General features: G+C 37.9%; 1 protein-coding gene across 6 annotated transcripts in view; it reads left to right on the top strand.

Annotated features, from left to right (window-relative positions):
* cadm2b (cell adhesion molecule 2b) overlaps nucleotides 1-27,616 on the top strand; it is a 473,989-nt gene that overhangs the window by 287,178 nt on the left and 159,195 nt on the right. For 5 of the 6 annotated variants that reach the window (XM_056473677.1, XM_056473681.1, XM_056473676.1 and 2 more), the window contains exon 2: nucleotides 21,517-21,543. In XM_056473677.1, the coding sequence (XP_056329652.1) occupies nucleotides 21,517-21,543 (27 nt within the window). Of the gene's footprint in view, nucleotides 1-21,506; nucleotides 21,544-27,616 lie in introns of those variants that run through there. The other variant, XM_056473678.1, reaches the window with a different exon arrangement.

Below are 27,616 nucleotides of genomic sequence, written 5' to 3'. Positions count from 1 at the left end.
GCCAATAGACATCACAATGCTGAGCCGGCATCGCAATCCTCCTCCCTGCCCCCATCGCAGCAGCAACCCGCTCGCGAAAAACACACACAGCCCTGTTTACACTGATCAGTCTTAGTTTTAAAATGGCATTTTAGAATGAAAACAAATTTCTGAACAACTCTCCATCCACACTACACTGCTGAAAACGCACATCACGTTACCACACACACATATACACACTCTGGCATGCGCTGCAGCCGCATATGCGCACGTCTGAGCTCCAGGCAATCAGAGGGTGCTTTGAGCACAAAACCCCAGAGAGCAGTGCACGTCAGACAGTTTGTCAAGGAGGTACCGCTGGATCACATCTCACTAGTTGTTAAACAGTTTATTTAGTTAATCGTGTCTCTATGATGATTGATGACTCTTCGATCTTTTGAATCTATCAGGTAACGTGTCACAGCGTCAATACTCTGCTATAACCTTTCACTTTCATGCTTGTACTTAGTAATTTTAGCAAAACCCTCAGATAATGTTGATTGGTTGCTGTTGGTTGTGCACCGTGGTTTTTTTACCAACAAAGTATCTCAACGCTATTATAACGACACAGCTCACTCTGCCTATGTGGAAAAAAAGTGATTGACAGGTGGAAATTTGTGTGTAACTTATATATATTTTTATGATTAGATTACTTATGGGTAAAACAAAGACCATGCAGGTCAGGTAGTTATAACATTAGGCTACACATAATTAATTCGTTATGAATTAACTAATTATTCATAAATAATTAATCAATCGTTGCCTAAGACGACTGCCGTGGTCCAATCACATTGTTTCATGTTAGACATCATATGCCAAATTGGTTGACATGTCCCAACCCTATTGGGTACCGAAAGTATTCATTTCACCCCCCATATTTCACTCTTTGTTATATTGCAACCATTTGCTAAAATCATTTAAGTTTATTTTCTTTCCTCAATGTACACACAGCACCCCATATTGACAGAAAAACACAGAATTGTTGACATCACATGGTCCTAACTATTCTATTTTCACACCTGGATTTGGGGATTCTCTGCTATTCCTCCTTGCAGATCCTCTCCAGTTCTATCAGGTTGGTTGGTAAACAGACATTTTAAGTCTCTGCAGAGATGCTCAAGTCAAGGATCTGGTTGGGTCATTCTAGAACAGTCATGGAATTGTTGTGAAACCACTGCTTAGTTATTTTAGCTGTGTGCTTAGGGTCATTGTCTTGTTCGAAAGTAAGCCCATTCTGAGATCCTGAACACTCTGGAGAAGGTTTTCATCCAGGATATGCCTGTTCTGGGCCACATTCATCATTCCCTTGATTGCAACCAGTCATCCTGTCCCTGCAGCTAAAATAAAAACCCACAGCATGATGCTGCCACCAAAATGTTTCACTGTTGGGACTTTTGGACAGGTGATGAGCAGTGCGTGGTTTTCCCCACACATACTGCTTAGGATGCTGGCAGCTAGCTATCTTCAACTCTCACATGGTCACCTACTGAAGCTAAGCAGAGCTGCGCCCGGTCGGTACCTGGATGGGAGACCACATGGGAAAGCTAGGTTGCTGCCGGAAGTGCTGTTATTGAGACCACAAAGGGGCGCCCAACCTGTGGTCTGTGTGGGTCCTAATGCCCCAGTATAGCGACGGGCAACTCTATACTGCTCAGTGAGCGCTGTCTTTCGGATGAGACGTTAAACCGAGGTCCTGCCTCTCTGTGGTTGTTAAAAATCCTGGCCAAATCTGCCTCATACCATTAAAGGATTATAGAGGCCACTGTGCTCTTAGAAACTTTAAGTGCAGCAGACATTTTTTTGTAACTTTGGCTAGATCTGTGCCTTGCCACATTTCTGTCTCTGAGCTCTTCAGGCAGTTCCTATGACTTCATGATTCTCATTTGCTCTATCATGCATTGTGAGCTGTAAGGGTTTATATAAACAGGTGTGTGGCTTTTCTAATCATGTCCAATCAGTATTAATCAAACACAGCTGGACTCAAATGATGGTGTTGAACCATCTCAAGGATGATCAGAAGAAATGGACAGCAGCTGACTTTGAAATATCTTGTTTTTGTTTTACTCAAAACATTAAGAGTAGACAGTTTACTTATATGGTGGTGCAATGGCGCAGTGGGTAGTGCTGTCTCCTCAAAGCAAGAAGGTCGCTGGTTCGAGCTTCGGCAGGGCCAGTTGGCATTTCTGTGTGGAATTTGTGTGTTCTCCACGTATTGGCGTGGGTTTCCTCCGGGTGCTCCAATTTCCACCACAAGTCCAAAGGCATGTGCTATAGGTGAATTGAATAAACTAAATTGGCCATTGTGTATGTGTGTGAATGAGTGTGTATGGGGGTTTCCCAGTGATGGGTTGCAGCTGAAAGGGCATCTGTTACGTAAAACACATGCTGGATAAGTTGCCGTTTATTCCACTGTGGCGACCCCTGACTAATAAAGGGACTAAGCCGAAGTTTACTTGTATTTAATATGTGTAACTAAAATAACCAGTGGCACCTTTCAGTGTACTAATAAAAACTCAAAAATTAAATGACATTCAATTTCTTAAAATGTTATTTTATTCAATTATTTGCTATTTAAATTGATTCATACTGACGTAAGAATAAAAATCTTCTGACTAAATAAAATTCTTTATTTGTGTTGAATCAGGTTTTGCTACAGAAAAAAAAAAATCGACTGATACATACTGTACACACAGGAGCTTCAAGCGCTCATTCAAGTATTTGTAACATCCTAATGGAGCATATGGAGTGTTTTCTATCTTCCTCTCCTCAGACTCTGGCTCTTATCAGGGCTGTGGAGACTAAGTGGGCACTCGCCGACTGCTGATTTCAGTTGCACTCGCAGGTCGTTTCTCCAGGGAAAGCTTCAAAATCTTGCAACACTGCAGAAAGTTTTGAGGCATAGAATACAGGCAGGACAGCTCTGCTTATGAGGGCCATCTTTAGGACACGTTTACACAACAACGTCTTCAACTACTGTAGAAATGGAAAAGTTTCATGTGTTCTGGAAACCGAGAAAAAAGTTTCAAAGTGAATGTTTTTGAAACTAAGTGAAGTTTCTATTTATCTAAACGTACAAGGGGTGGCGCTCGCCCCTAACCTAATGTACTAAACACAAGAGTAGTCCTACGTGTTGCAAAATGTATCCCAGTAGGCACACAACATTATAAGATGTTATTATTAGATTAGATTTAGGTCGTGACGTCTTGTTACCAAAATTTATGTCTAGTTAGCGTCTAAGGAAAACGTTATTTTGATGTCCAATAATGGCGTCAAATTACATTGATATTTGGTTGATTTTAGGTTGTCATGGAAAGTGACCAAAATCCAATGTCTGATAGATGTCATAGTGGTAACGCCCACACACTGTTAAGGTGTAACATGATTAGAGGTTGACTTTAGGTTGGACGTTGGACATTGACATCGGCTTAATGTTTTCATTTCCATACAAAATCCAACGTCCCCAAGACTTTGGGGTATGTTGGGGTACAACGTCAATATGACATCATGTTGACGTCCTGTGCCTGCAAGGATGTCATGTGACTTACTTACCTGTCCGCTTTAAACATCGTAAATGAACGAAATTTAGAAGTAGAATGATATGATACGAATGGCGTACGGATAACATGAACACAGGGTTGTTTTTCTTAATGCAACCCAATAACACAGCAGACGTACAACAGAAAAAAGAGGGACTGATGAGTAGTCTTGACCTATTGGACATGATGTAAGAGTAAAATTAGAGGGAAGGGAATGATTGAAAAGTGAATTGACCAATGACCGGAACCTGAGAAAATGAAAGCAGACAACGGCACAAACAACACAAGCGCGTAACAGTGACCAATAGCTATCCATTAAAACATTAATACTGTATATACTACATGAACTACATTGATGCAGGTGTATAAACTTAGTGAATGTGAATCAGGTTTTACAGTGTAGTTTATTTATTTATTTATTTATTGCCCATGCTAAGAATACCTGTTGATGAAAATGAGAAAGTTTAATTGGGAGTTTGGAAATATCATAATTACACATTAGAAGAAAGGGAGAAGAAAGACCACCAATCTGCAAAAAAAAAAAAAAAAGAAAAAACAAGTTGAGGGAAAACATTCCTAATAGAAGTTGGTTTAGTAATTTTAAATGTATTGTTAAGTGAATCGAAATCAATAAAATTCAAGCCACCCTTATTATATTAATTATGACATTATATATATATATATATATATATATATATATATATATATATATATATATATATATATATATATAATGAGTTTTATTTTTCCATAAAAAATTGTTAGGACCTTATTAATAGTTTTGCATGTGGGCTTAACCACAAAAAAGACTGAGCAGCATAGCTAAACGATATAAGCCATCTGTCTTAGTAAGCAGTGTTCTGCCTTTAAGGGTTAAGTTTCTTTGAAGCCTGCAATTACTTTTTAATCTTCTTTCTGTTTTTTTTTTTTTTTTTTTGATAATCATTTGGAAATTTTCTAAACATCTATTTTCATCCTTAGTTATTTGTATACTAAGATATGTTAAACTAGACCATGTCCTGTTTACCGTTAGTTTGCTTCAAGTGAATGATGGGACAAAAGAAAGCCCCACCCATTACACGACATTTAGTTATTTAGTTTAGTTGGAATTACATCAACATACTCAATTAAAAGTCTCAGCAACTTCCAGTTCATATGAGCTTCTACCATATTCATGACAGCTAGTCAATTCTATGTAAAGCAATCAAAAATGTTTGGAAAATACGTTTAAATTGAAAGCCCTTGACCATTATGGCAATATACAAATATGTCATCATGGCAGCAGGGAATCAAAACTTCATGACAAGCTATATTGCGTTTGTCTGATGGATTCTTTTATACATTTTTTAATTCCTCTGGCCTGAGAATGATGGGTTACGCTTTGACGTGGGGTCAGTTGCAGCCATAGTGCCCGCGGGACTCTCACTGTTTGGAAATGTGAGGTATGATTCCTTCGGCCGCCTGGCGAGCTCACTGGAGGGCCTCGTTCTCTCTGCTTTGGAGGACAAACCCTTTCTCATGGTTGGTTAGACTAATCACCGTGGGGACTGACTCCCCCTTCTTTTCACATCGCCCACGGGCAGGTATCAGAAATAGGCCCTGCCAGAAAAAGCTATGGAGAGAGAGAAAGGGATGAACGTGTGAGAAGGGATTGCAGTCTCCACGAATGGCTGAAAGAGATGCAGCGGTTACTAAGGCCCACCACAGATGCACCCCAGAGGCAGGAACCTCCACCAGTAAAATCCAGCTAATTGCCATAGTGCTAGATTCATTTGTATAGGCAGGTGAGGCTCACGGAAAACTTGTCAGTGTCGATTTTCCCCTAAGATCCAGAGGAAAGAAATTAGCATACAAAGCTGAGGTCTATTTTAAGGCCTATGTCCAAAAGCTGCACTAATAAACTTTAACATTGTCACTGTTTTTTCAAACCACTAGGTCCACAACGATTAGTCAGCAAGAGGTTATAAATCATTTACAATACGGCAACATTTAATATTTTTATATTGATATTTTAATATTTGAATAGGTGCAGGTCAGAATAAGTGATGTGACGTCCAAGTATGGTAACCCATACTCAGAGATTTTCATCTGTATTTAACCCATCTGCGTTAGTGCACACACATTAGGAGCAGAGAGTAGTGGACACACACTGTTGGCAATCACCCAGAGCAGTGGGCGGCCATTTGCTGCATCACCAGCAGAGCAATTGGGAGGTGTCTTGTTCAAGGGCACTTCAGTTGTGGGTTTTGAAGGTAGAACACATTCACTCCCCCAATCATACCAGTACCCCAATGTGCGTGTGTGTGTGTACGCGCATTTGGCTACCTTTTTAAGAAGGGACCTTGGTGTCGTTATAGGGGACGTGAAGCCAAGAGGGGACATTTTTCAGGTCCATTTCTCCTCTGGCCAAACTTCTTGTGCAGAACTGCAGTCTAAGTGTTTATAGAAATTACATGCATTAAATTTAGCTAAAATCAAGTGAAAATGATCTAAAACAATCTTTTTGTCAAACTTTTTGCCTTGAATGGTCTATATTATTAGCCCATTTAAGAGTTTTTTTTAGTGTCTACAGAACTAACCTATGTTATCCAATAACTTTTCTAATCTTCCCTTCAAAGTTACCTTGTTAAGTCTTTAAAATCCATTTTAGGATGAATACTAGTTATGGTTAAAAATGTGTCAAAAAAACCTCTCCATTAAACTACAAGAGAATGTTTTATATATATATATATATATATATATATATATATATATATATATATATATATATATATATATATATATATATATATATATATATACAGTATATATATATATATATATATATATATATATATATATATATATATATATATATATATATATATATATATATATACATTTTACTGGAAGGCTACATATTTCAGCTTTATGTATAGAGAATGTCTCTCAAACTGTTCAATTTTGTTGCATTCCTAGGGGTTAAAAAAACCTAGGGGTTAAATAGGAATGAACAAGTGACGAAAAGAGGGGTGATTATTTTAAGTTAAACAGCTCCAAACCCAGAATTATCAGACAACACATTCTAGATCAAAAAGTTAATCACCGTCAGGCAATCTTTTTGTTTATTTATTTATTTTTTAATCAGAAAAACAAAACAAAAAATAACTAGAATAAATTTTAAAGAACATAATACAAAAATAAAAATAATACCTCATGATATGGGAGTCCAGAAATAAAAAAAATAAAATAAAAAAAAACAATAGCTAATTTAAATGCAAACTAACTTTTCCTAAACGTAATTAAAGAAATAAAAATACAAATTACTGTATTTCCCTTTCTCCCTGTCTACCCACCAAAAGCAGGAGAAATAGGTTTAAATTAACAAAAGACACCCACACCTTACTCAGAACCATACATAAACTAATCATTCACGTTATTATTATTATTATTAGTAGTAGTAGTAGTAGTAGTTGTAGTAGTAGTAGTAGTGGTGGTAGTAGTAATAATAGTAGTAGTAGTAGTAGTAGTGTAGTAGTAGTAGTAATAATAGTAGGAGTAGTAGTAGTAGTAGTAGTAGTAGTGGTGTTGGGGGTAGTAGTAATAATAGTAGTAGGAGTAGTAGTAGTAGTGCACAAGCCACTGTGTCTGGGATTGGAGCAGGTCAACTGAGATGTGTCGTCTCCCCAGTCTCTCCTCCTGGTCCACTACAGCCAGCCAGCCATAGATTTGAAATAGATGACTGCAATCTGCAAACAAATAAACCAGGAAACTGAGGAAAGGAAAACGCTGCATTATAAAAATTAAACAAATATTACGGAACGTAACAATTTTAACATGCTCTGCAAAGATATATTAATAGATAAGCTTTATCGAAAATATCGTCCGATGTTGCTCGTGCACGCACATTTCGAAAACCACTTTCCTGAAGCATGAAAACTATTAGGATCTTTAAGAAACTTTGGCATAACGCTGTACATTGTTGTCATGACCTTCATGGGAAGTGGGGTTTAGGGGTGTAATGGAGGCCAGCTAGTTAGAGCTGTAAACCTCACTCCTCTGGCCTCAAGAAGCTCACTAGTGACTGCGTTTAGCACGCTTGTTTGTGAATACTTCTCATGTTGGATTTGGAGGTTCAAATCCCACCCGGAGTAGGCCAAGGAGAACTGGAGGGAGAAAATTGGTGCCATGACCTGGATGGGAATGAGGTTTAGTGGGAGTGAATGTATCAGAAGCCAGCTAGCAAGAGCTGTGCAAGTAAACCTCACTCTTCCAGCCTCAAGAGGAGCACTAGCGACTATTAGCTTTAGTATTCTTGTTAGTGTGGATGCTTCTCATGCTGGAGATGCTGGTGTAAAAAGGGGTTACATGACCATTAAAGCGCTGATACTAAAATATTGAAGATAACTTATCATTTTGTAACTCTCATCATTATCAGAAACATTTTCAAAAGAGAATAAGATGTATAGACATAGAGTAGTGCACTTGCGTTTGTGACTTATTCCCCTGTGCAATTTTGGTGCTGTTACATCTGAACACAGCTACAGCCTCTCACATGACAGCAGGGAAAGGCACAGCTAATCACAATGTTCATTCGTGATTTAACCCTTTCTTTATGTCTAGGTTAATAATGACAACGTGAATTTTTTAAGTGAATTAAATTATTGGTGGGGACATTTCAATAATTGGTGTATATTGGTGGTCCCCTCCATCCACGCAAAATATATACCCCTGATTTTGTGCTTACTGCTTTCTTTAATAGGCCTATTTGTTGATATGTATTTTTATGTGCTCTCTTTTCCCCTTTATTTCTCTCATACCTTTGTTATATAGGCTGCATGACATTTCATTTATGAATCCCTATTTTTGAAAATTAACTACAGTTTGTAGACTGTACTCTGTTTATTTATACTGTAAATCTGTTGTTGTTGTTGCAATAAATAAATAAATAGTTGATCATGTCATGTGATCGTCATCGTGATTTCAGCATCTTTGAGCCCCGAAGTGTATAGCTTGATGGCTCCATTTTTAACTCCGCCCCCGCCTGTGCTTGGCTAATCTCGTTGATCACCTGCTGCAGCCGTGGTTCAAGTCGAACGCACCTATTGGCTGCGTGTTCTAGTCCTGTTTTTTCGTGAGCACATTGTACCATGCACTCTCCTGTCTATTGTCTCGACCCATCCTCCCTGTTAACCCATTATTAGTTAATCCTGTTCACCTGTTTGTTAATTAATTATTTCTCCTTTACAGTCTCCTAATGTCTGCTCTCCTGTGCCAGTTCGTTGTCTGTCCCAAGTTATGTCCTGTTTCTTTCCAGTCTTGCTGGCCAGCCCAGTCTAGTCTAGTTTTGTCTTGTCTAGTCTAGTCTAGTCTAGTTTGTCTTTTAGTTATGTTTTTTTATCTTGTGGTGGTTGTAGTTTTCATTTTTATATTTAATCAAAATCCATTATTTACTGCATTTGAGTTCTCGCTCCTTTCTTCACCCACTGATCATGACATAAACATAATAGTTTTAACAACTATTTTCAAATAACTGATTTCTTATACATTTGCCATGATGGCAGTACATACTATTTTACTAGATGATTTTCAAGAAACTAGTTTTTAACTGAAAGTCAATTTAAAGGCTTAACTAGGTTAATTAGGCAAGTAGGGAGTAATTAGGCAAATCATTGTATAACAGTGGTTTGTTCTGTAAACAATCGAAAAATAAATTCTGGCTTCAGGGGGCTTATAATATTCACCTTAAAATGTAATTTTCATTCGCTTTTCCGGGGCCGGGTTGCAAGGGCAGCAGTCTTAGGAGAGAACCCCAGACTCCCTCTCTCCAGACACTTCCTCCAGCTCCCCCGGGGGTATCCCAAGGGGTTTCAAGGCAAGCTGAGAACATAGTCCCTCTAGCATGTCCTGGGTCTTCCCCGAGGCCACCTCTCAGTGGGACAAGCCTGGAACACCTCCCTAGGTAGGCCTCCAGGAGGCATCCGAAACAGATGCCCGAGCCACCTCAGCTGACTTCTTTTGATGTGGGAGAGCAGCAGTTTTACTCTGAGCTCCTCCCGAGTGACAGAGCTCCTCACCCATATGTATAAGGGTGCGCCCTGCCAAGGAAACTTATTTCAGCCGGTTGTATCCGAGATCTTGTCCTTTTGGTCATGACCCAAAGCTCATGACCATATGCAAGAGTAGGAAAGTAGACTGACCGGTAATTCAAGACCTTTGCCTTTCAGCTCAGTTCCTTCTTTACCAGGATCTATCCTCACTAGGATCTATTTCCTTCTTTAATCCGCCTGTCAATTCACCTTTGATCCTTCCCTCACACGTGAACAAAACCCCAAGATACTTGAACTCCTCCACCTGAGGTAATGACTTTCATGGAGATGGCAAACCACCTTTTTCCATTGGAGCACCATGGCCTCGGACTTGGAGGTGCTGATTCCCATCCCAGCCATGTAACACTTGGCAGCACACCGTCTCAGTGCATGCTGAAGGTCCATGTTTGATGAAGTCAACAGAACAACATCGTCTGCAAATAACAGAGATGAACTCCTGTGGTCATAGAACCGGACCCCCTCCAGCCCAAGGCTGGATTATGAACAGAATTGGTGACAAAGGGCAACCCTGCCGGAGTCCATCATGCAAGTCTGACTTATTGCCGGCAATGCGAACCAAATTCCTACTGTGTTCAAACAGGGATGAGACAGCCCTTAAAATGTTTTTTTTTTTTTTTTTTTTTTACAAAAAAACTGCTTTTATTCTAGCTGAAATAAAACAAATAAGACTTTCTCCTGAAGAAAATATATTATTGAATATACTGTGAAAAAAATCCTTGCTCTGTTAAACGTCATTTGGACAATATTTGAAAAAATAAAATAAAATCACAGGAGAGCTATTCATTTGACTTTAACTGTATGTGTTTTTATTATTATTATTATTATTATTATTATTATTTCCTTTATTTAGCCAGGAGATCACATTGAGACAGCACTGTCTCTTCTTCCAATGAGGCCTGGTCAAGATGGCAGGCAACACATAAAGTTTCACATAAAATCACAAAAACAACACCACAAAATTACAAAATCACCATTCATAAAAAGATCAGATCATAGAAAACAATTACAAGTATCCTTTAAGACGTTGTACAGAAGATGTTTAAAAGTACTCTGAAGTGTGTCAAGATTGAGCTGATTTTGCAGGTCATTCCAAGCCCTAGGAGCATAAAAGGAAAAAGCACATTTGCCAAGTTCTGACAATAACCTTGGGACTGTTAAACGAATACAGGAACCAGATCTAGTGTGTTGGTTATTTATGTGAAATGTTAACAAATTAGAAAGATAGGATGGTAATTTATCTAAGAGAGCCTTTAAAATAAATAAGTACAAATGTAGTTTTCTCTTTTGATATAAAGATAACCAGTCTAAGGATTCATACAAAATACAATGATGTGTCTATGAGTCTGCGCCTGTGATGAAGCGTATTGCTGCATGATAAACAGAATCTAATTTTCTGAGTAGCGGCAGCATGCATATAAAGATGATCACTATAATCAATTACAGACAAAAATGTACTCTCTACTAATTTCTTATGGGTCTTATAAGGAAAAAATTTTTTGACCGGTATAAGAATCCTAATTTTGGCCTAAGCTTTTTCAATAACTTGTCAATGTGTATATCAAAGGCTAATCTCTCATCAATCCAAATACCTAGATATTTGTAGGAGCTAACTCTTTCTATTTGAACACCGTTCAAAGATGTAATTGTCTGGTCTGTTACCTTAGTGTGGCCACGGCTAAAAATCATATATTTAGTATTTTTTTAATTTAAAGGGCACCTAGGTTACCCCTTTTTTCAGATTTAATATAAGTCTTTTGTGTCCCCAGAATGTGTCTGTAAAGTTTGAGCTCAAAATAACCATCAGAGCATTTGTTATAGCTGTCTGAAGTGTCTGTATTTTAGCCGGTAAAACTTGGGTGCTGTTTTTTTGTACTGGGCCTTTAAGGCTAGTCCTCCCCGCCCACCATTCCTACGTGCCTGTTGGCAACATGCCTCAGTCGCCGCCCTCGGCTACCTCAGGAAGCAGATCTCTCGTTTGAGAGAAATACTACAGTAAGAACTTTACCAATCAGTATTTGATGCAGTTTTTTTGAGTTGCAACCATGAGTCACACACAAAGTCGTTACAAAGTTCACGTGCACACACAGCTAGGACACGCACACACACACACACACACACACACACACACACATAGAGCAGACACACACCAATAGCGCAGACACCCACATACACACAGCGAGAGAGAGACAGCGCGCGCGTTTAGCTTCGAACTCTGTTTGCACGCATATGTGACAGGATACAGGTTAATCCTCACTGCTGTATGAATATCTGTTATGTTAATGTATAAAATAAACCTGATTTATTGTCCACAAACTGGGATTGAAGCATCTTCCTTTATAATTGTTCTGACACGCAGCTGTGCTGATGAAGTAAAGCTAAGCTAAATCGCTGTAATGATGATCCTAGCGAACTGAACAAACCTTTTATTCCCGGTTGCTCTGCGCACGTCTGGTTTTGCTGATATGATTATACACATGACTACCGGGACATGTTAATACATGCAGCGGTCAATCAATTCGGTGGGCGGGGGGACCGCACTCCTACGTCAAGCTGTGGTCGATCTGTAAACCGCTCCAATTGGTCCACCGTTTTTATGTTATTAAATTTGAAAAAAAAAGGACTGGGTGTTTTTATATCACCCCAATATGACGGTCTATACACTACATCTACACACATGTCTGTCCAAACAGCTTTAAAAGTAGATTTTTCACCATAGGTGCCCTTTAAAACCAATTTTAAATCCTGCAACATACACTGTAATACTTGAAATACGTTCTGTAAATACTGTGCAGCTTGGTTTAAGGAATGTGTATATATTATTGTATCATCTGCATACAGGTGTATTGTTAATAGCCATTTAAAGCAAAATGTTGGCTATCAGCATAAAAGTATATATTGCTTAAAAGGTATAGCCATAAGAATTCAATGTTTTCCAATGTGTTGGCATAAGACTAGTGTGATAAATCACATCTGACATTATGTACACTTTTTGCAGATGCGTTGTCATGACGCTGGCGATGTCGATAAACCCAGTGACTTATTCAAGCTTCTGTTTATAAACCCTCTTGAATGAATTACACCATTATAAGTGCATAGAAATGGCTTTTTTAAAATGTAACATTATTTCTTATAGTGACATTATTGCAACAAATGCAAGATTGCAGAGCAGTTAAAATGAAAGTCACAACATTGGTACGAAAACAGGCTTCATTTAATGCAGAATATCATGCTTTATTATTATTATTATTATTAAAGTCTGATTTAGGAGTTTCGATAATTCCCTGCAGTGTTGCGCAGTGAACAGAAATCCAATAAACTGCTATTTGCTAATTCATGTTTCTTTGATTGAGGTGAGATGTCAAACCAGACCATTAATAATTCACGTTCACACACAGCAGCTTCTGAATCTGTCTTTGTTAGCAGTATATACCATTTGTCCTCTTTGTTGAAATGTCGTTTTTGGTGTTCTTTTATTTTGCCGCTCACACTAATTCCCATAAACAACCCAAAAGGTGTGTGTGTGGGGGGTGCGAGCAAATAGAGTTCGATTAAGAGCATTTGCTCTTTAGTGGATCCTTGCATCCATTGGTATTCCTCTCAGGATTTGGCAAACATTCTCCGCTTACAGCAAGGAGAATCTTATCATGGAGTCTGACTTTGTCAACACTATTAGATTCTGACACTGTGCGGCGAGTCAGAGATTAATAACTTCCATGTAGGCAGGGGGGTCGGGGGTGGAAGAATGAGAGAGATTAACGAGTGTGAAAAACAATGACTTCTTCGTTAAACTCTAGGCCGACATGCCAATTCACAGCAGTTTGAGTAATATGGGGTTTCAGGCCTGAGAACTGTTATTTGCAAGGATCAAGGAGATTATGTTGCCAGTAACATGAAACTGGTGGCAGTGTAAGGTTTTTGATTCAAAACCACAATGACTTTGGAGTATTGTTACAATAGATCATTCACAAAATATGTATTTGTCAGTTTTTAAATCATATGCAATTATTGTCCCACATTTTATTAAGTGACCTTAACTACTGGACAATTCCATGAAAATAATACTTATTATCAATGTATTTATTGTATTGTGAGGTAAGATCAGGCCCGGCCCATGTTGGGGTGGGCCATGGGACATTCCAGGTGGGCTAAAAAAATTTTTTTTCTGTGTTGTGCGATTAGCTGAGCTAACGTTACCTCACAACTAACCAGCATAGAATTTTCTTGCACATTATTAGCATGAAAAAACTGCTGTGGTTGAGTTGAGAGGGCAGACCTCTGTGAAGAAATATTCTTTGCCTGAATGTGACTGAAATTTCCTGCACTTACTCTTGATTTTCCTTTTTCTTGGTTGTGCCATGGCTCGCCAAAACGTGATTATCAATTGTTTCCTTCAGTTTGTTCGGTTCGTTTTACTTCATAACAGGAACTGCTGCCTAATTGAAGGCATGTCATAGGGACACCCGGTGGTTATTTATTGAATTACGTTTTTGTATAGCGGGCAAGATTCTATTGTATTCTGTTTGTAAAAAGCCTCGCGGGCCGCCACAAAACTGTTTGTGGGCCGCAGGTGACCTGCAGGCCGTAGTTTGGACACCCCTGGTTTAAGATATCTAGTGTGTACATGTTTTTGACGTTTTTCCCTTGTCAGCTAAAAAGTCCAATAACTGAGGGAGATCACAAATAATAATTTGAGAGATTTAAAAAGGGAAAAACTTGACAATCGACAGCACTTTACACGGCTGTCTTATTCAATCAATGGAATCAGTGATCTTGAAATAAGTTCAGTTACTAACATCTCGAAATTGTTTATACATGTCGATATTGTCATACGATATTGGTCACATGTGTTTGAATTTTGTACGTTGCACTTTGCACGAACTTCACTACTGAAACTGCCTGTGATTTCTGTGCATTGTTCACAGATAGCAAACTTAATATTTGCTCTTTCTGGTAGAAAAATGCTATGCTGTTTTAGCGGGCGCAATACATCTCCCAATTATCCTACTCAGTGCTGCTGAACTGTTTGTGTTCTTTAAGACTTTCTATTGTATGAATTACCTACATGAAATTACATAAAAGGGAAGTGTGTTTGATAATGCGCGCTGAGACGCGTGATGCGCACAGAAATCTGCGCTCTATGCCGAATTAGGTTTTTTTTTCATGTAATGCAGCTTGAATGGTTTAAAATTAATAAAACGGAATACTTTAATCAAGATTATAAATGAGTCTGGTTTGCCAAAACATGTTTTTAAAGCTCACTGTCACATCGTATGTATGCTTATTTCTCAGATCTGAAACGCAAAAAATCACAAAAAAAATTTTTGTTATTATGTGGGGCCAGAGCGGGGTCAAGCTCCTGATTGGGTGGGCCAGGCCCAACCTGCCAAACCCCCCCCACCCCCCGTGGAGCTGGGCCTGGGTGAGATTCGAGTAGAGTTCAGGACAAGTTTGGTGGTATGGATAGGTTTAAGAGTAATTTAAGTAATTAAAAATAAATAAAGATGTTAGATAATCTTTAAAATAGACGTACAGTTTAAGAATGTGTATGTGCATAATAAGTGCATTGTAGCAAATAATTCAATGCTAGTACACCCTTAAGGTGGTGGCACAGTGCCAGTTGAAATGGCCTTGAAATGTAGGGTGGAATATGATTTCACTGTTTGAGGATTGATTTGATCATTTGAAGATGGCCTTTGCTAACAAAATGAAAGATTGATGAATGGACAAAAGCAGGGCAGAGGCATAACCTTATAGCCACTCCCTAAAATGCATTCCAGAAGTGAAGAAAAGTCATTTCAAGGGGTAGGATAGGTTATGGTTCTTGATAAAAGGGTGTGTGGGCAGATGAATTTGTACAAAATAATGAAGTGCACAGATTCGTAGCTTGTAAAATGCAAAATAAATGCAAAATAAAAAGAACACATTTTAATTTCATGGTGATTTTAAAGAGGCATCTGGCTGTCTTGTGTTGATATTTGTGGTGGGTAGACATAGTTTCCCAACAAGGTATCAGTTTACACTGGTTCTGTCAGTTTAGTTAATAAATGGACATGAGTTGCTTTGCCAGTTGGGAAGAACAGCAACAGTTTTACAGCAATGCTAACAGGCATACCTGTCAACCCTCCCATTTTTCCCAGGATTCTCCCGTATTGTACAGTTCTATCCCGCTATCATTCCGTAAAGGTATTTACCCATATTTCACCCGTATTTTCAGTCTTTCTCTAACATTAAAGAGCCAATCCTCCCTATATGCAATCCATAAAAGTTTCTTTCCTCAGGCTGTCTACCTTATGAACAGTTAAATATTCCCCTACTGTGCAATAAATATGTGCAATACTTTCTCATACGCACTTGTACACAGCACCTTATATCAATATACAATGCAATACTATCTACATTCGCACTTTTACACAGCACCTTATAACCTGTATATTTATAACAATCTGTACATACAACTCAACATCCAGGTTTCTTCACTAACCGCATCTGTTTAATGTTCATCATTTTTTATTATTATTATTTTATTTTTTCAGATTATTTTGTGTTGTCACATGTCACTTATGTACACTGGAAGCTTCTGTAGCCAAAACAAATTTCTTGTGTGTGTGAAGCACACTTGGCAATAAAACCGATTCCGATTCCGATACCGCCGAACCACCAGGGGCCGCCCCTTGCTCTTAAATGTGAGTCTGTTCTGTGCTTTCGTTTTATTTAGGCATGAAAACACTTTGAAATAAATATAAAAACAGCTAGATTCCCTTTTCTTTTTTATTACAGAAGCCATCGCCCCTCTTACGCAATCTTTTAAAGCAGTCATATAGCAGTGCGTGACTGTCAGCTGATGCGCTCCATAGTGATAAATAGATGCTGTTTCAAGATGTCGATCTTGGTGGGTTTTTTCTTCAAACACAACTAATTTTGTCCTAAATGAGCATAAAAATTAGGAAAGTAATTAAATGTTTTCATTATGTTAGATGTGTGCATTTTTAAAGTGACACCTCTGTTATTTAATGCAATCAAACGAAAATTCTAAATAAATGAGATTCATTTGTTGCTCTTTAATCCGAATGTGTAAGTTATGCAGTGAAAAAAAGATTAATGAGATTTGATAACTTGATTCTATTTTTTTATAATAGCTATTCATTTTAATAAGCTGAACTGTTTGCTAATTTATTTGCTGCTAATGTATACTATTTATTTCTTCTTTTGTAAATAATAATAATAATTTTTTTTGGATATCCCTTATTATGGTGGGCATATCCCTTATTTTCACATCCCAATGTTGACAGGTTTGGCTAACAGGAAATTGGACTTATCCCCACAAGGGGAGAAACTTGCATAGTGTTGCTTTAAAAGACACCTATTTTACTTCTTTTTTCAAGATTTAAGATAAGTCTTTTGTGTCTCCAGAATGTGTCTGTAAAGTTTCAACACAAAACACCCATCAGATTGTTTATTATACCTTTTAGAATATTGGAATTTTCTGCTCTGAACACATTGTAGCTGTTTTCGTTGCCTGTGCCTTTAATGCAAATGAGCTAGTTCTCCCCACTCACCGTTCCCACGTGCCTGTCTGAGTGTGCCTCAATCTACTGCTGCATCAGAAAAACAGCACAGTGACAGACATGAAGAAAGCAGATCTCACATAACGTTTGTGAGAAATACTACAGTAAGAACTTTGAGTTCCATTTCCTCAGGACGGATTCGGATCCTATTTTAACATCAGGAAATTTTAAAAAAGAGACTTACTGTCTTTATATCACTCCAGTATGACTGTGGACACTATTCCTACACACAGTTCTGTCTAAACAGCTTCCAAAAGATGATTTTCATCATAGTTGCCCTTTAAGAACTGTTTTTCAAAAGATCCACTATTGCCTAATAGTTTTAAATCACTTTTCAAAATAAGCTTATATATTTACAGTATATATGTTTGTATTTGAATTATTTTTAAGCATTACTGAGTACTCCAAACTCCTGAGTTGTCAAAAATCAACTTGAAGGTTCCTAAAAATGTGCATGTCTTTGATTGAGATAAAGTTGAGTTGGCTCCCTTAGACAGAGTCTACCCATTGTTGCCTTCACTAAACAACTCTTAAGCTTTCTTCAGAGTAGTGCTGAATGTATTTACAGTGCATTTTTGTCAGGCATCTTCTGCCTCGGACTTGTCTTGTCACATTCGAATAAGGTGAACTTTTCACCCTATGTGCTGTCAAAGTCAGAAAAGTTGCCAGAAAAAGTGTTCCCAGTAAATTATTCAGCGCCTTCAATGTAAAACATTCAAAGTCGAGAAACGCAAATGCATTCATGGGGATTTTTCTGTCATTTTCCATCACGCAGCAAAAAAATATAATAAAAAATCGGTGCAAAGTCATCTCGGTTCTTAGTCTCAGCTCATCTCGCATGTTCAAAATGCATATTGACAATGAAAGGTTGTATATGATTATTATTCAGCTGGGCCAGTAAAGAAGTCTATACAGATGGCGCATGCTATAAAATATGTCCGTTACGCTCCTCATCAAGACAGTGTTTATGGCAGGCGGCTTGCAAAGCAGAAGGTCAGGCATAATGAAAGTATTAAGCTTATGCATTCAAACATGAGCAAACTTTAAACTCTGAACAAAGAGAAGAAGTGGTAGTAATTTACCTGTAAATGCACTAGGCATTGAAGGGATAGTTCGACTAAAAATGAACATTCTTTCATTTCAGACTTTCTTTCCTCTGTGGACCACAAAAGGAGATTGAACAGTGTTCTAGACGCTTATTTTCTTGCAGCTTAAATGAATGTAGACTGAGTTCAAGGTTCCAATTCATATATTCCAAGTCACACTACGGTTTTGTCTAAGGAAAAAGTCCTTATTCATTGAATTTTCTCCCCTACAGTGACTGGCTACCTGACTGATTTTTCAGTGGGTTTCATTTACACAACAAAATACAAACTTTGGGAAAGTACAAGTCGTATAATAATATAGTTATTATTTCTGTGCAAATGATAGTACAAGCATGCATATTTCTTGTCTATAGGCATATTTGAATACTTGACAACCAACTCAACAGTGATGTCATATTACAGGACCATTTGTGACCCTGAAGCACAAGTTGCATTTTGGTGAAATATACTAATTGATAGATTTTTCTTTTATACCAAAAACCATTTGAAGCTATGTAATATATAATATAAATAAAGATAATGTTTTGTGAAGACATTTTGTAAATATATCAAAACTCAATTATTGGTTAGTAATATGCATAGCTAAGTGAAGGTTATTTATAAATTAATTTCGAGATGATCACGTGCTTATGATTAACCACGGCTGGACCCGCTTTAGCTAATACATGATTCTCCAATGAGATGATTCCTAAGTCACTGTAAATAACCAAAGTCTTCATACCACAGTCATCTTCATCTTGAAGAATCCAGCGTTCCTCCCCTATCCCTCCCCCCCTTTTTTTTCCTAGATTGGGTGTGCTCTTTTTCTTCCCCATGCTCGTGTGGATTTTCCCCAGGTTACCCGGTTTCCTTCCACCAACCAAAGACATGCGGCAAAAGTAAATTTACTAAACCAAATTGGCACCATAGTCAAGTTCCAAGCCAACAGTATTTTCCATCATAAAACAACTCATCATTAGTCACAAAAAAGTGGGGAAGTTTGCAAGATCTACCTGAGCTCGATCTCCCCTCTCACCCTGCAAATTGTAGGGGGAGAGCCCAGGGCTCGAGGATCTTTTGAGCTCATGGCTCTCTCTTGGGACAGCATGCCAAACAATCTTATATTCAGTCATCAGCTAAGCGTGAACTCTTAAAAAAATTATTTGGACATCTTCAAAGGTGCTTTACTTAATATTTTAGAGCCCTCATATACCATTTAAACTCCAACACAATCTCACGGCAATTCGTAACTTTTTGATTTAATGGCTAATTCGTACAAATTCGTACGATCTAATTCGTATAATTTAGTACTATTTGCTCATCCGCCAATGACGGTTGGGTTTAGGGGTGGGGTTAGGTGCCACGCCTCCTTTTTAAAATCATACAATTTCGTACAACTGAAATGAAATTAGCCACTAAACTGTCAAAACGTAAAATACTTAAGTTTTCTCGTGAGATCAGGCTGTAAACTCAGCCAAATATTGTTCTAACAAACCATATATCAACTAAAAACTACTTTATTCAGCTTTCAGATCTCAATTTGAAAATACTTATTTGTGATCCAGGGTCATACAGTATATGTCCACAAACATAACCCGATACTGGCCTACATAATATACATTTAGGTTTTTTTTTGGTCACTTTTGTGTATCCATGTGAAAAATATTGCCATCTGCATGCAGTTTTTTCTCACTGTTTTGTGACAAACACAACCCTCCGACTTGTTTTGTGAACCAGACGAACTATTTTGTTCTATTCTGAAAGACTCACCACTGTGCTCTAATCTCTTTAAAACCAATGAAGTATGGTAGAAGTGTTAATGTTGTCCAAATGTGTCCCTGAACCTGTCCTGCAAATTCTAGCTCCAACCCTAATTAAACGCACATGAACCTTCTCAGCTACAGTAGTTCTTCAGACTTACATGAAACTTCTAAGCTAATGTGTTAAAGCTCAAATTTGCAAGATAGTGGCCCTCCTGGACCAGGATTGGATAGCCTTGAAGTAGGGTAGAGTTTAGATAGGCCACACAGCTGGCCGGAAGTGCGATATGCACATCAATATAGCAGCATTTTTTATGAAACTGCATAACAATAATTAATATTTTTACAATACTGTGTTGGGTTAAGGGTTAGGGTAGGGGTAGACGTTTAATACAATTTATTTGATCATTTAATTAAGTAACATAAATAATACTTGGTATAACTACTGTTTTTTATGTTACTGTGATGGTTTGGTTTAGGGTTGGAGAGGGGTATATGTTAATAAAATACAGTTAATGAGAAATTGAATAGATAATATAAATCATTTTCGTTAACTTCCGGCCACAACCATATCTGATCTAGCAACATTCCTGGAGTAGGGGCTTAACAAAACTGTTTCATGGAACACATTCATTGGAACGCAGACATTTTGCACAATCTGCATCTCAGATTAAACTTAACATTTTACTTCCAAAGGGACCTTTGAAGATTGGCTGAGTACAAAGTCCTATTATTCATATCATTTGGAAAACAAAAAATATCTGACTTAAATGAACAATTTAAGGAATAAAGAGCATCACTCCGCTCTTAGTTCAAAGTGAACATAAGAGCATAAAGGTGAATTGTGTTAGAAGTAAAATGATTTCACAAGACTTTTTGTGCATAGGTTGTAGGCTACTGGGTATTTTTGGAAGTTTAAAAGCTTCAGTTGATGAGAAAACATTTCCATTTGTTTTTCTCAAACTGTAAAACCAATATGTTTAAAAAAATGATGGTGAAAAACTAATATCAATGATTGCCAGAATTTTAATATTAAAATATAGTAAACATTTAATCTATTGTAGTTTTGTAATATAGACAAAAATCCCATCAAAACCAGTTGGTGATTAGAAAGTTATATGATGAACTAAAGATTATCTCAATGTGCTTTTCCAAAAGTGCTTAAAAAAGCAGTAACATGAAATATGTTGACGTTAAATAACATACAATTTTAATATACTTAACTGATGAGAAAAACTAAAGAATCGGAGTACAGTCAAAATCCAAAGATACTGTTAATCATGTTTTTCACAGCCATTTTTATGATGAGAAGTGTACAAGTTGACGGTGAACTGTTACTTTATTAATGGTAGACTTGGAGTATATGCTGATGATTTCAGGCTTTCAAGCCTTTTTAATTCTCTCCTTTTTTCCCTCCCTTCATCCCCATTCCTCCATGTCTCTTCTCCATTTCATGCTCTCAGAGGCGGCGACAAAAAACAAAGTGAAAGGTGAGTTATCTTCTCTGTCTTTGCAGCTGGATGATTTATGTTGAACAAAACTCCCAATAAACAATGTGCCGTTCGGCCCCCTCTTATCTCCCAAAGGAGCCTGGTATGCATTTACATAGCTTCTGCCTGTGAGAAACCAAACCTAGAACCTTTGATAAATTGGCTCGAGGAATATCCATTATGAGCTAAATCCACTCTACATGCTTCCCGGGTTTACCGAAAACCTATGTTACATGCCACCACTGGGTTTTGCACAGTTTATGGTCAATGTTGTTGATTAATTGTACAGCTACTAAGGTACAGTAGAAAAATTTTGTCTTGCGTTTGTGGCACAGAAGGGAATTCTTTGAGAAGATGGCCACTATTCCATATCATTTTTTAACTCAAAACCTCAGTTTCAATCATGAACCACCCACAATCCAGTTTAATCAAGTGCTAAATGTGCTGTAATAACTCCACAGCATATTTAAACGAGGTAACTGTAATGTTCCTCAATGTAAACACGCCCCCTTTCAATAAAGGCCTGTGGATAATGCTTATTATAGAAGGCACCTCATTCACAAAAGTCTGTGCTATTTGCCTGTTGCAATTAACATTGCACTTTTACCACCCACAGGAAGTAGGAGGAAAATGGAATTTAATTTGAAACAGAGTTTATGTGCTTTTCTATTGATCTTGGCAGTCGATATTCATCCAGTGTTGGAGAAAGTCAAACATTTAGTTGTGTGTTGTAGTCAAAGGCATTTTTTTTTTCAATGAAGCAGGTTTTGTCTCCGAATTTATGAGAGATCAAAGGGGTGGGGTGGAGTGAAGGGTTTGTTGATGGTGGTGGTGTAAGTGGTCTGAGTAAAAAGTAAAAAAAGAAGGGGGGGGGCATTGGGGGGAGACGGCTGTGTATGTGGTGTTAATAACTGTAACATGGACTGGTTTTCGTGATCGGTGATAAGATACTTTACCAAAGTTGGCCCCTTGGGAGGTGGAGTGGGCGTGGGACAGGCTAGATCAGGGGTGTCCAAACTCGATTCTGGAGGGCCAGTGTAGTGCAAAGTTTAGCTCAAACTTGACCTCCAACTTCAACACACCTCCCAGGAGGTTTCTAGTATATGAAGTAAGAGCTTGTTTAGCTGTTTCAGGTGTGTTTGATTAGGGTTGGAGCTAAACTCTCCACCACACCGGCTCTCCAGGACTGAGTTTGGACACCCCTGGGCTAGGTGGTGGAGTGTTGGGTGGGAGGTGCAATTATGGTTGTTTTCCGGAAGAAATAACAAAATGGGAGTGTGGAAGGAGATGGGTGTAATATACCGGAGACTCCCAGGTAAAATGGGAGTGTTGGCAAGTATGCATCCCAGTAACATTTGGCAGATTAGTCCACAATATCTACATCCATGCAAATAAAATAAGGTAATTAAAAATTTGAAACATTAAACAAGATTTTTAGATCTTCATTCAATTATTTTCCTTCAGCTTAGTCCCTGATTTATCAGGGGTCACCACAGCAAAATGAACCACCAAGCCTGTTTTCAACAAAACTTAATCAACCTTAAGAAAATCCTGAAGTTCTTAGCAAATTAGGGTTGCCTTCAAGGACAGAACAAAAGCATTAACTAGACCAGCAAAGGCACAGATCTACAGTGATTCAAGTAATAAAAAAGTATCTACACCACCATTGAGTTAAACCAAAGTAGCCCAAAGAGGTGAGCTATCTATCTCATGTGTAGGCTCATAAAATGGTGATAGATACAAGCCCTCTTTATGTGGCCTCTGGAGTACTCCTGTGGACCAAGACCATCCAAACAAAACTTCAAATACTAGCAATTGTATTTCTTACCAACAAATCGTTTGTTGAATCGGAAAGCTGAGGATACACTAATTGTTAGTGTAACTAGACCAAACAGCAATTGAAAGAATTGTCATTTAAGTGAGTCCTACTTGCATGATAGTGTTGGCTGCTTTTGAAGAATTGGTTCATGAAATATTTAGATTTATTTTTTAAGCAGTGGTTTGCAGTTGACAAGGTCATGTAATAACAGTAACAGGGCTTCATTATGTCATTACTGTTTCAAAAGATTTCAGTAATTCAATGGTTTTAAAATTGAGGGTGATGTGTCAAATTTCATAAAATTTACATGAATGATTTTAGAACCACTGAATAGGTTTCATAGTTTTTACCTTATCTCAGACAAGTTTATGATGTTTTCATGGGACACTTGTAAAACAAAAAGGAATATTGTTTAGCAGTCTCTTGTTGTCCTAATTAGCTGAACCTACAAAGGAAAAAAAATCATAAAAGTCTTGAAAATGTATTTAAAAACTCCTATTACCAGACACTTAATATTGAAGTATATTACATTATAAGCTGTGCATTTTATAGGATATAGTTTTAATTTAACATTTGCACTGTGTTTGAAAGGACAATTGGAAACCCATGGTGTAAATGCCAGTCTAGGCATTTACATCATTTTGACTAGCAGATATGCCTAGTAGGGTTGGGTACCGAAACCTTGTGCCATTATGGCACTGGTACCTATGTAACTGGTGTGCACTGGACCAAGTCAGCATATGGACTTCAGTGCCTAATTTCGGTGCCACTGGTGCTGTGACATAAACATAAGAAGCATCAAGGGGTACATCAAAGCCACACATAGGTTAGAATTGTGCCACACCATCTCTAAACATTTAATTCTAAACAACTTTGAGGCATACGGACACCGTCAGAAATGTTTGTACTTGTTGCTTAGGGAATGCACGCACATACAGTAGGCAACGCACGCTGTACAGCACATCCGGTAAGCGACTCCCTTCGGATTGATCAGCAGGCATGGTTCATCAAATTTGCTTAAATTTGCTTGTTTTTTCTTTCCATTCAGTGTGCGGTATCAAATTACTGATCAATAGATTACTGATGTCCATGTAAATGCAATCACAAACCCTAACCCTAGAAAAAAGGTGTTCCTGGCTTTGATGACAGCCTTTCTGCAGGTTAGTAGTAAGCTAACGTAATGTTAATTGCGTAATGCAAATCTTAAATTCATGAAAACAAACAAATGATCAAAAGAAATAAATTAATGCACTTCAATTCAAATATACAAACTATGAATTGACGTATTGATTTAGCACCGGTATCGAAATAACCTCAAACGATAATATAAACCATAACCCAACCCTAATCCCAGCATTTGTTGATTTAAATGCTTCGAAACAGTGATTTTTTTTTGGAAGCAATTAGTTATATTGTTTCAATGACTTGAGAAACATAATTTCTCCCACAACTACATTGTGCACATATTTTTTATTTAGCTTTTAGGTGCCTGAATAACTTGAAGAGATCTTAGTGAAGTTACAACATGCACAGTTTCCTGCTAGCCAAAGATTACTCTTCAGTATTCTAGCAGTGAAATGACTCTGGCCTAAATTAGTAGCTGGCTACTGAGGTATTCGAGAAAAGGCATTATATTCCTTGAAATGGAATGGCACGAAGCCCAGGCAGTTGTCGTAGTCTACAAAGGACAGCTGGTGATCTAGGATGATCTAGGATGACAGCAAACAGCGGCTTGACCTTCAGCTGAGATTTGAGGCTGCAAGAAGCCGGCCGAGGGAACTCATCAGGGAAGTCTTAGCTTGGTGGTAAAAGAGCTCAGGTTTGGGGGTGGACATCCAGTTTGATATGTTAGAATGGCACACAGAGATCCTTGCCATTTTGAGATTGTTGTCAGCATAGCAGCGGTAAAAGAAGCACCTGGATGACTGGGCTGGTGAGAAGAGGGATTCACACTGACAAGGCAACCAGAAGTCATTCACTTTTTGTGAGACTTGGCAATTTTGAGGCGATGTGGGAGATTCAGGCTCTTGGTGATGCGAATTCAGCTACTGTATACACGATTAAATAGTGATGTGATGACTGTCAACGCTGGTGTGCAAAGACAATACCTTAACCTTGGCAAAGACAACCTGTAACCTTGTTTTTGGCAGAAAATGAGTTATTGATATTTCCAGGACATTCGGGACTTACTTTATCAATTGGATAAGTGTCTTGAGTCTATTTAGTTGATTTTACAATTGCCAGATTTTCATTGTCCTACTTACAATTAATTTGACTGGACAATTAAACATTTGTAAGGCAGAATGGGAGTGCTGACCAAGGCATACTACCAATGGCTCTTCTTCGGTATTGTTGTTAGTTAATAGTGGCCAGCTTACTTGCCTAAAATCTGCATGAAACAGAAGCTTTTCTGACTAGATTAAAGTATTATGACATTTCCAATTGTAATGGAATATTGATCAATGCGTTAGGGGTTATTCTAGGGCTCCTAGACTATATTGGGAGTAGTAGTTAAGCAATTTCTGCCCATACAAACTTTTTGGCAAAATTTTTGAAAGACCTAATAACACTTTGGTATGAGAAAACTGCCACTTCGAGGTCCTTAAAAGTTCTGTATACTTTAAATGTATGTAGCCTGAATTAAATTCATGTGAATTAAATTGACTCCTTCAGCAAATCTTGACAATGTCAGGTGACCTGCGGTGTCATCACTTTGTCATCATTCACATCTCCTCTGATCTAATGGCATGGAATGACTTCTAGGATCCGGCCAGAAGTGAGTCCCTGGGAAATTTGTACATTATGATTTTTAGGAAGAATAGATTTGCACTATTATTTTGAAATACTGTTTTTTGCACACTAGATAGTAAGTAGCCTATGTATAAATTAACAGACTCCGTGGTTTTAAATAATTCTGATGTCTTTAATTCAAAGGTCCCTTGTTTAAAGAAATAATTCAACCAAAAACTGAAATTATCCTATACTTGAATCCCCCTCAAGTAATTCTCAATGTATACAACACAATCACATGGCAATTCATAACTTTCCAATCTAGTGGCTAATTGGTATTAATTTGTATGATTGCATCTGTACAATTTATTACAATTTGCTCATCCCTCAATGAAAGTTCAAGAGAGTTCACACTTAAGCTGATTCTTGATCCCTGAGCTTGAAAGATCCTCAAGCCCAGGGCTCCCTCCAGTTTAGCCGGGACAGAGAGGAGAGTCTGAGCTCAGGTACGTCTCGAGAACTCCCCTATATTAAGCTAGGAAAGAGGGGAAGGAGTTGGGGTGGATGGGGTATTCTTTAAAATGAAGATGAGTAGGGTAAGGAGATTGGACTATTTATGTGTGTTTGGATTCATGGTACTGGTTGATCATGTGATAGTTAATGCAATACCAGCCGTGGTCTATACGTGGTAAGCATGTGATTCTTTAAAATTTAGTTTATAAAACTTCATGTAGGATTAGGGTAGGAGTTTTGTGCCATGCTTTCTTATAAAAGTCATACATTTTCATACTAATGAATAGTATTAATTTATTATTATTCATCAAATATAATTAATTCATACGAATTAGCCACTTTTCTGACAATACCTAAAATAGCTACATTTCCTTGTGAGATTGAACTGAAGTGTATCAGACTCAGACTCAACTTTATTATCCCATTTAGGGAAACTAAAATTACAGCAATGGGCCATAACACAGGCGAAGTTTCATGAACATATTAACAAAATATTACCATACACAACATACAATACATCATTTTGTAGGTGCATCTCCCTCCTCCCTGGATTCATTTAATGACCTAACGGCCACCAGTATAAAAGAATGTCTGGTTCTATTTGTCCTGCAAATGGGAACTCTAAAACAACGTCCTGATGGCAGCAGCTGAAACACAGAGTACAATGGGTGATCCGGGGTGCATAGTATACCCTAAGCTTTCTGTAAAATATAACTATGGTAAATTTCCATTGGACCAGTTTGGTTAAAACCAATGATCTTGATCACCGTCACCAGGCTACTCAACCTGTTCTTATTTGACACACTTATTTGACACTTTTCTTCTGTCAGATGATGTTGTGGTTTTCGCCTGTTCCGGTAATTAATCAAACTCAGTCTGGGGGTTATGAATATCAGAAGAATAGGCTTTATTGGATATTCCAATAATGCTGAGACGTCCAGAGCAAACCCCAGGGCATTCTGCAGTCTCTCTCAGGACAAATCTAAAGTGACTGTGTTCTGTCCATTCTTT

Source organism: Danio aesculapii, chromosome 15 (assembly GCF_903798145.1).
Source record: "Danio aesculapii chromosome 15, fDanAes4.1, whole genome shotgun sequence".
In the NCBI taxonomy this organism is placed as follows: Eukaryota; Metazoa; Chordata; class Actinopteri; order Cypriniformes; family Danionidae; genus Danio; species Danio aesculapii.
The sequence above is the reverse complement of the archived record's forward strand: the minus strand, read 5'-3'. Positions and strand labels throughout refer to the sequence as shown.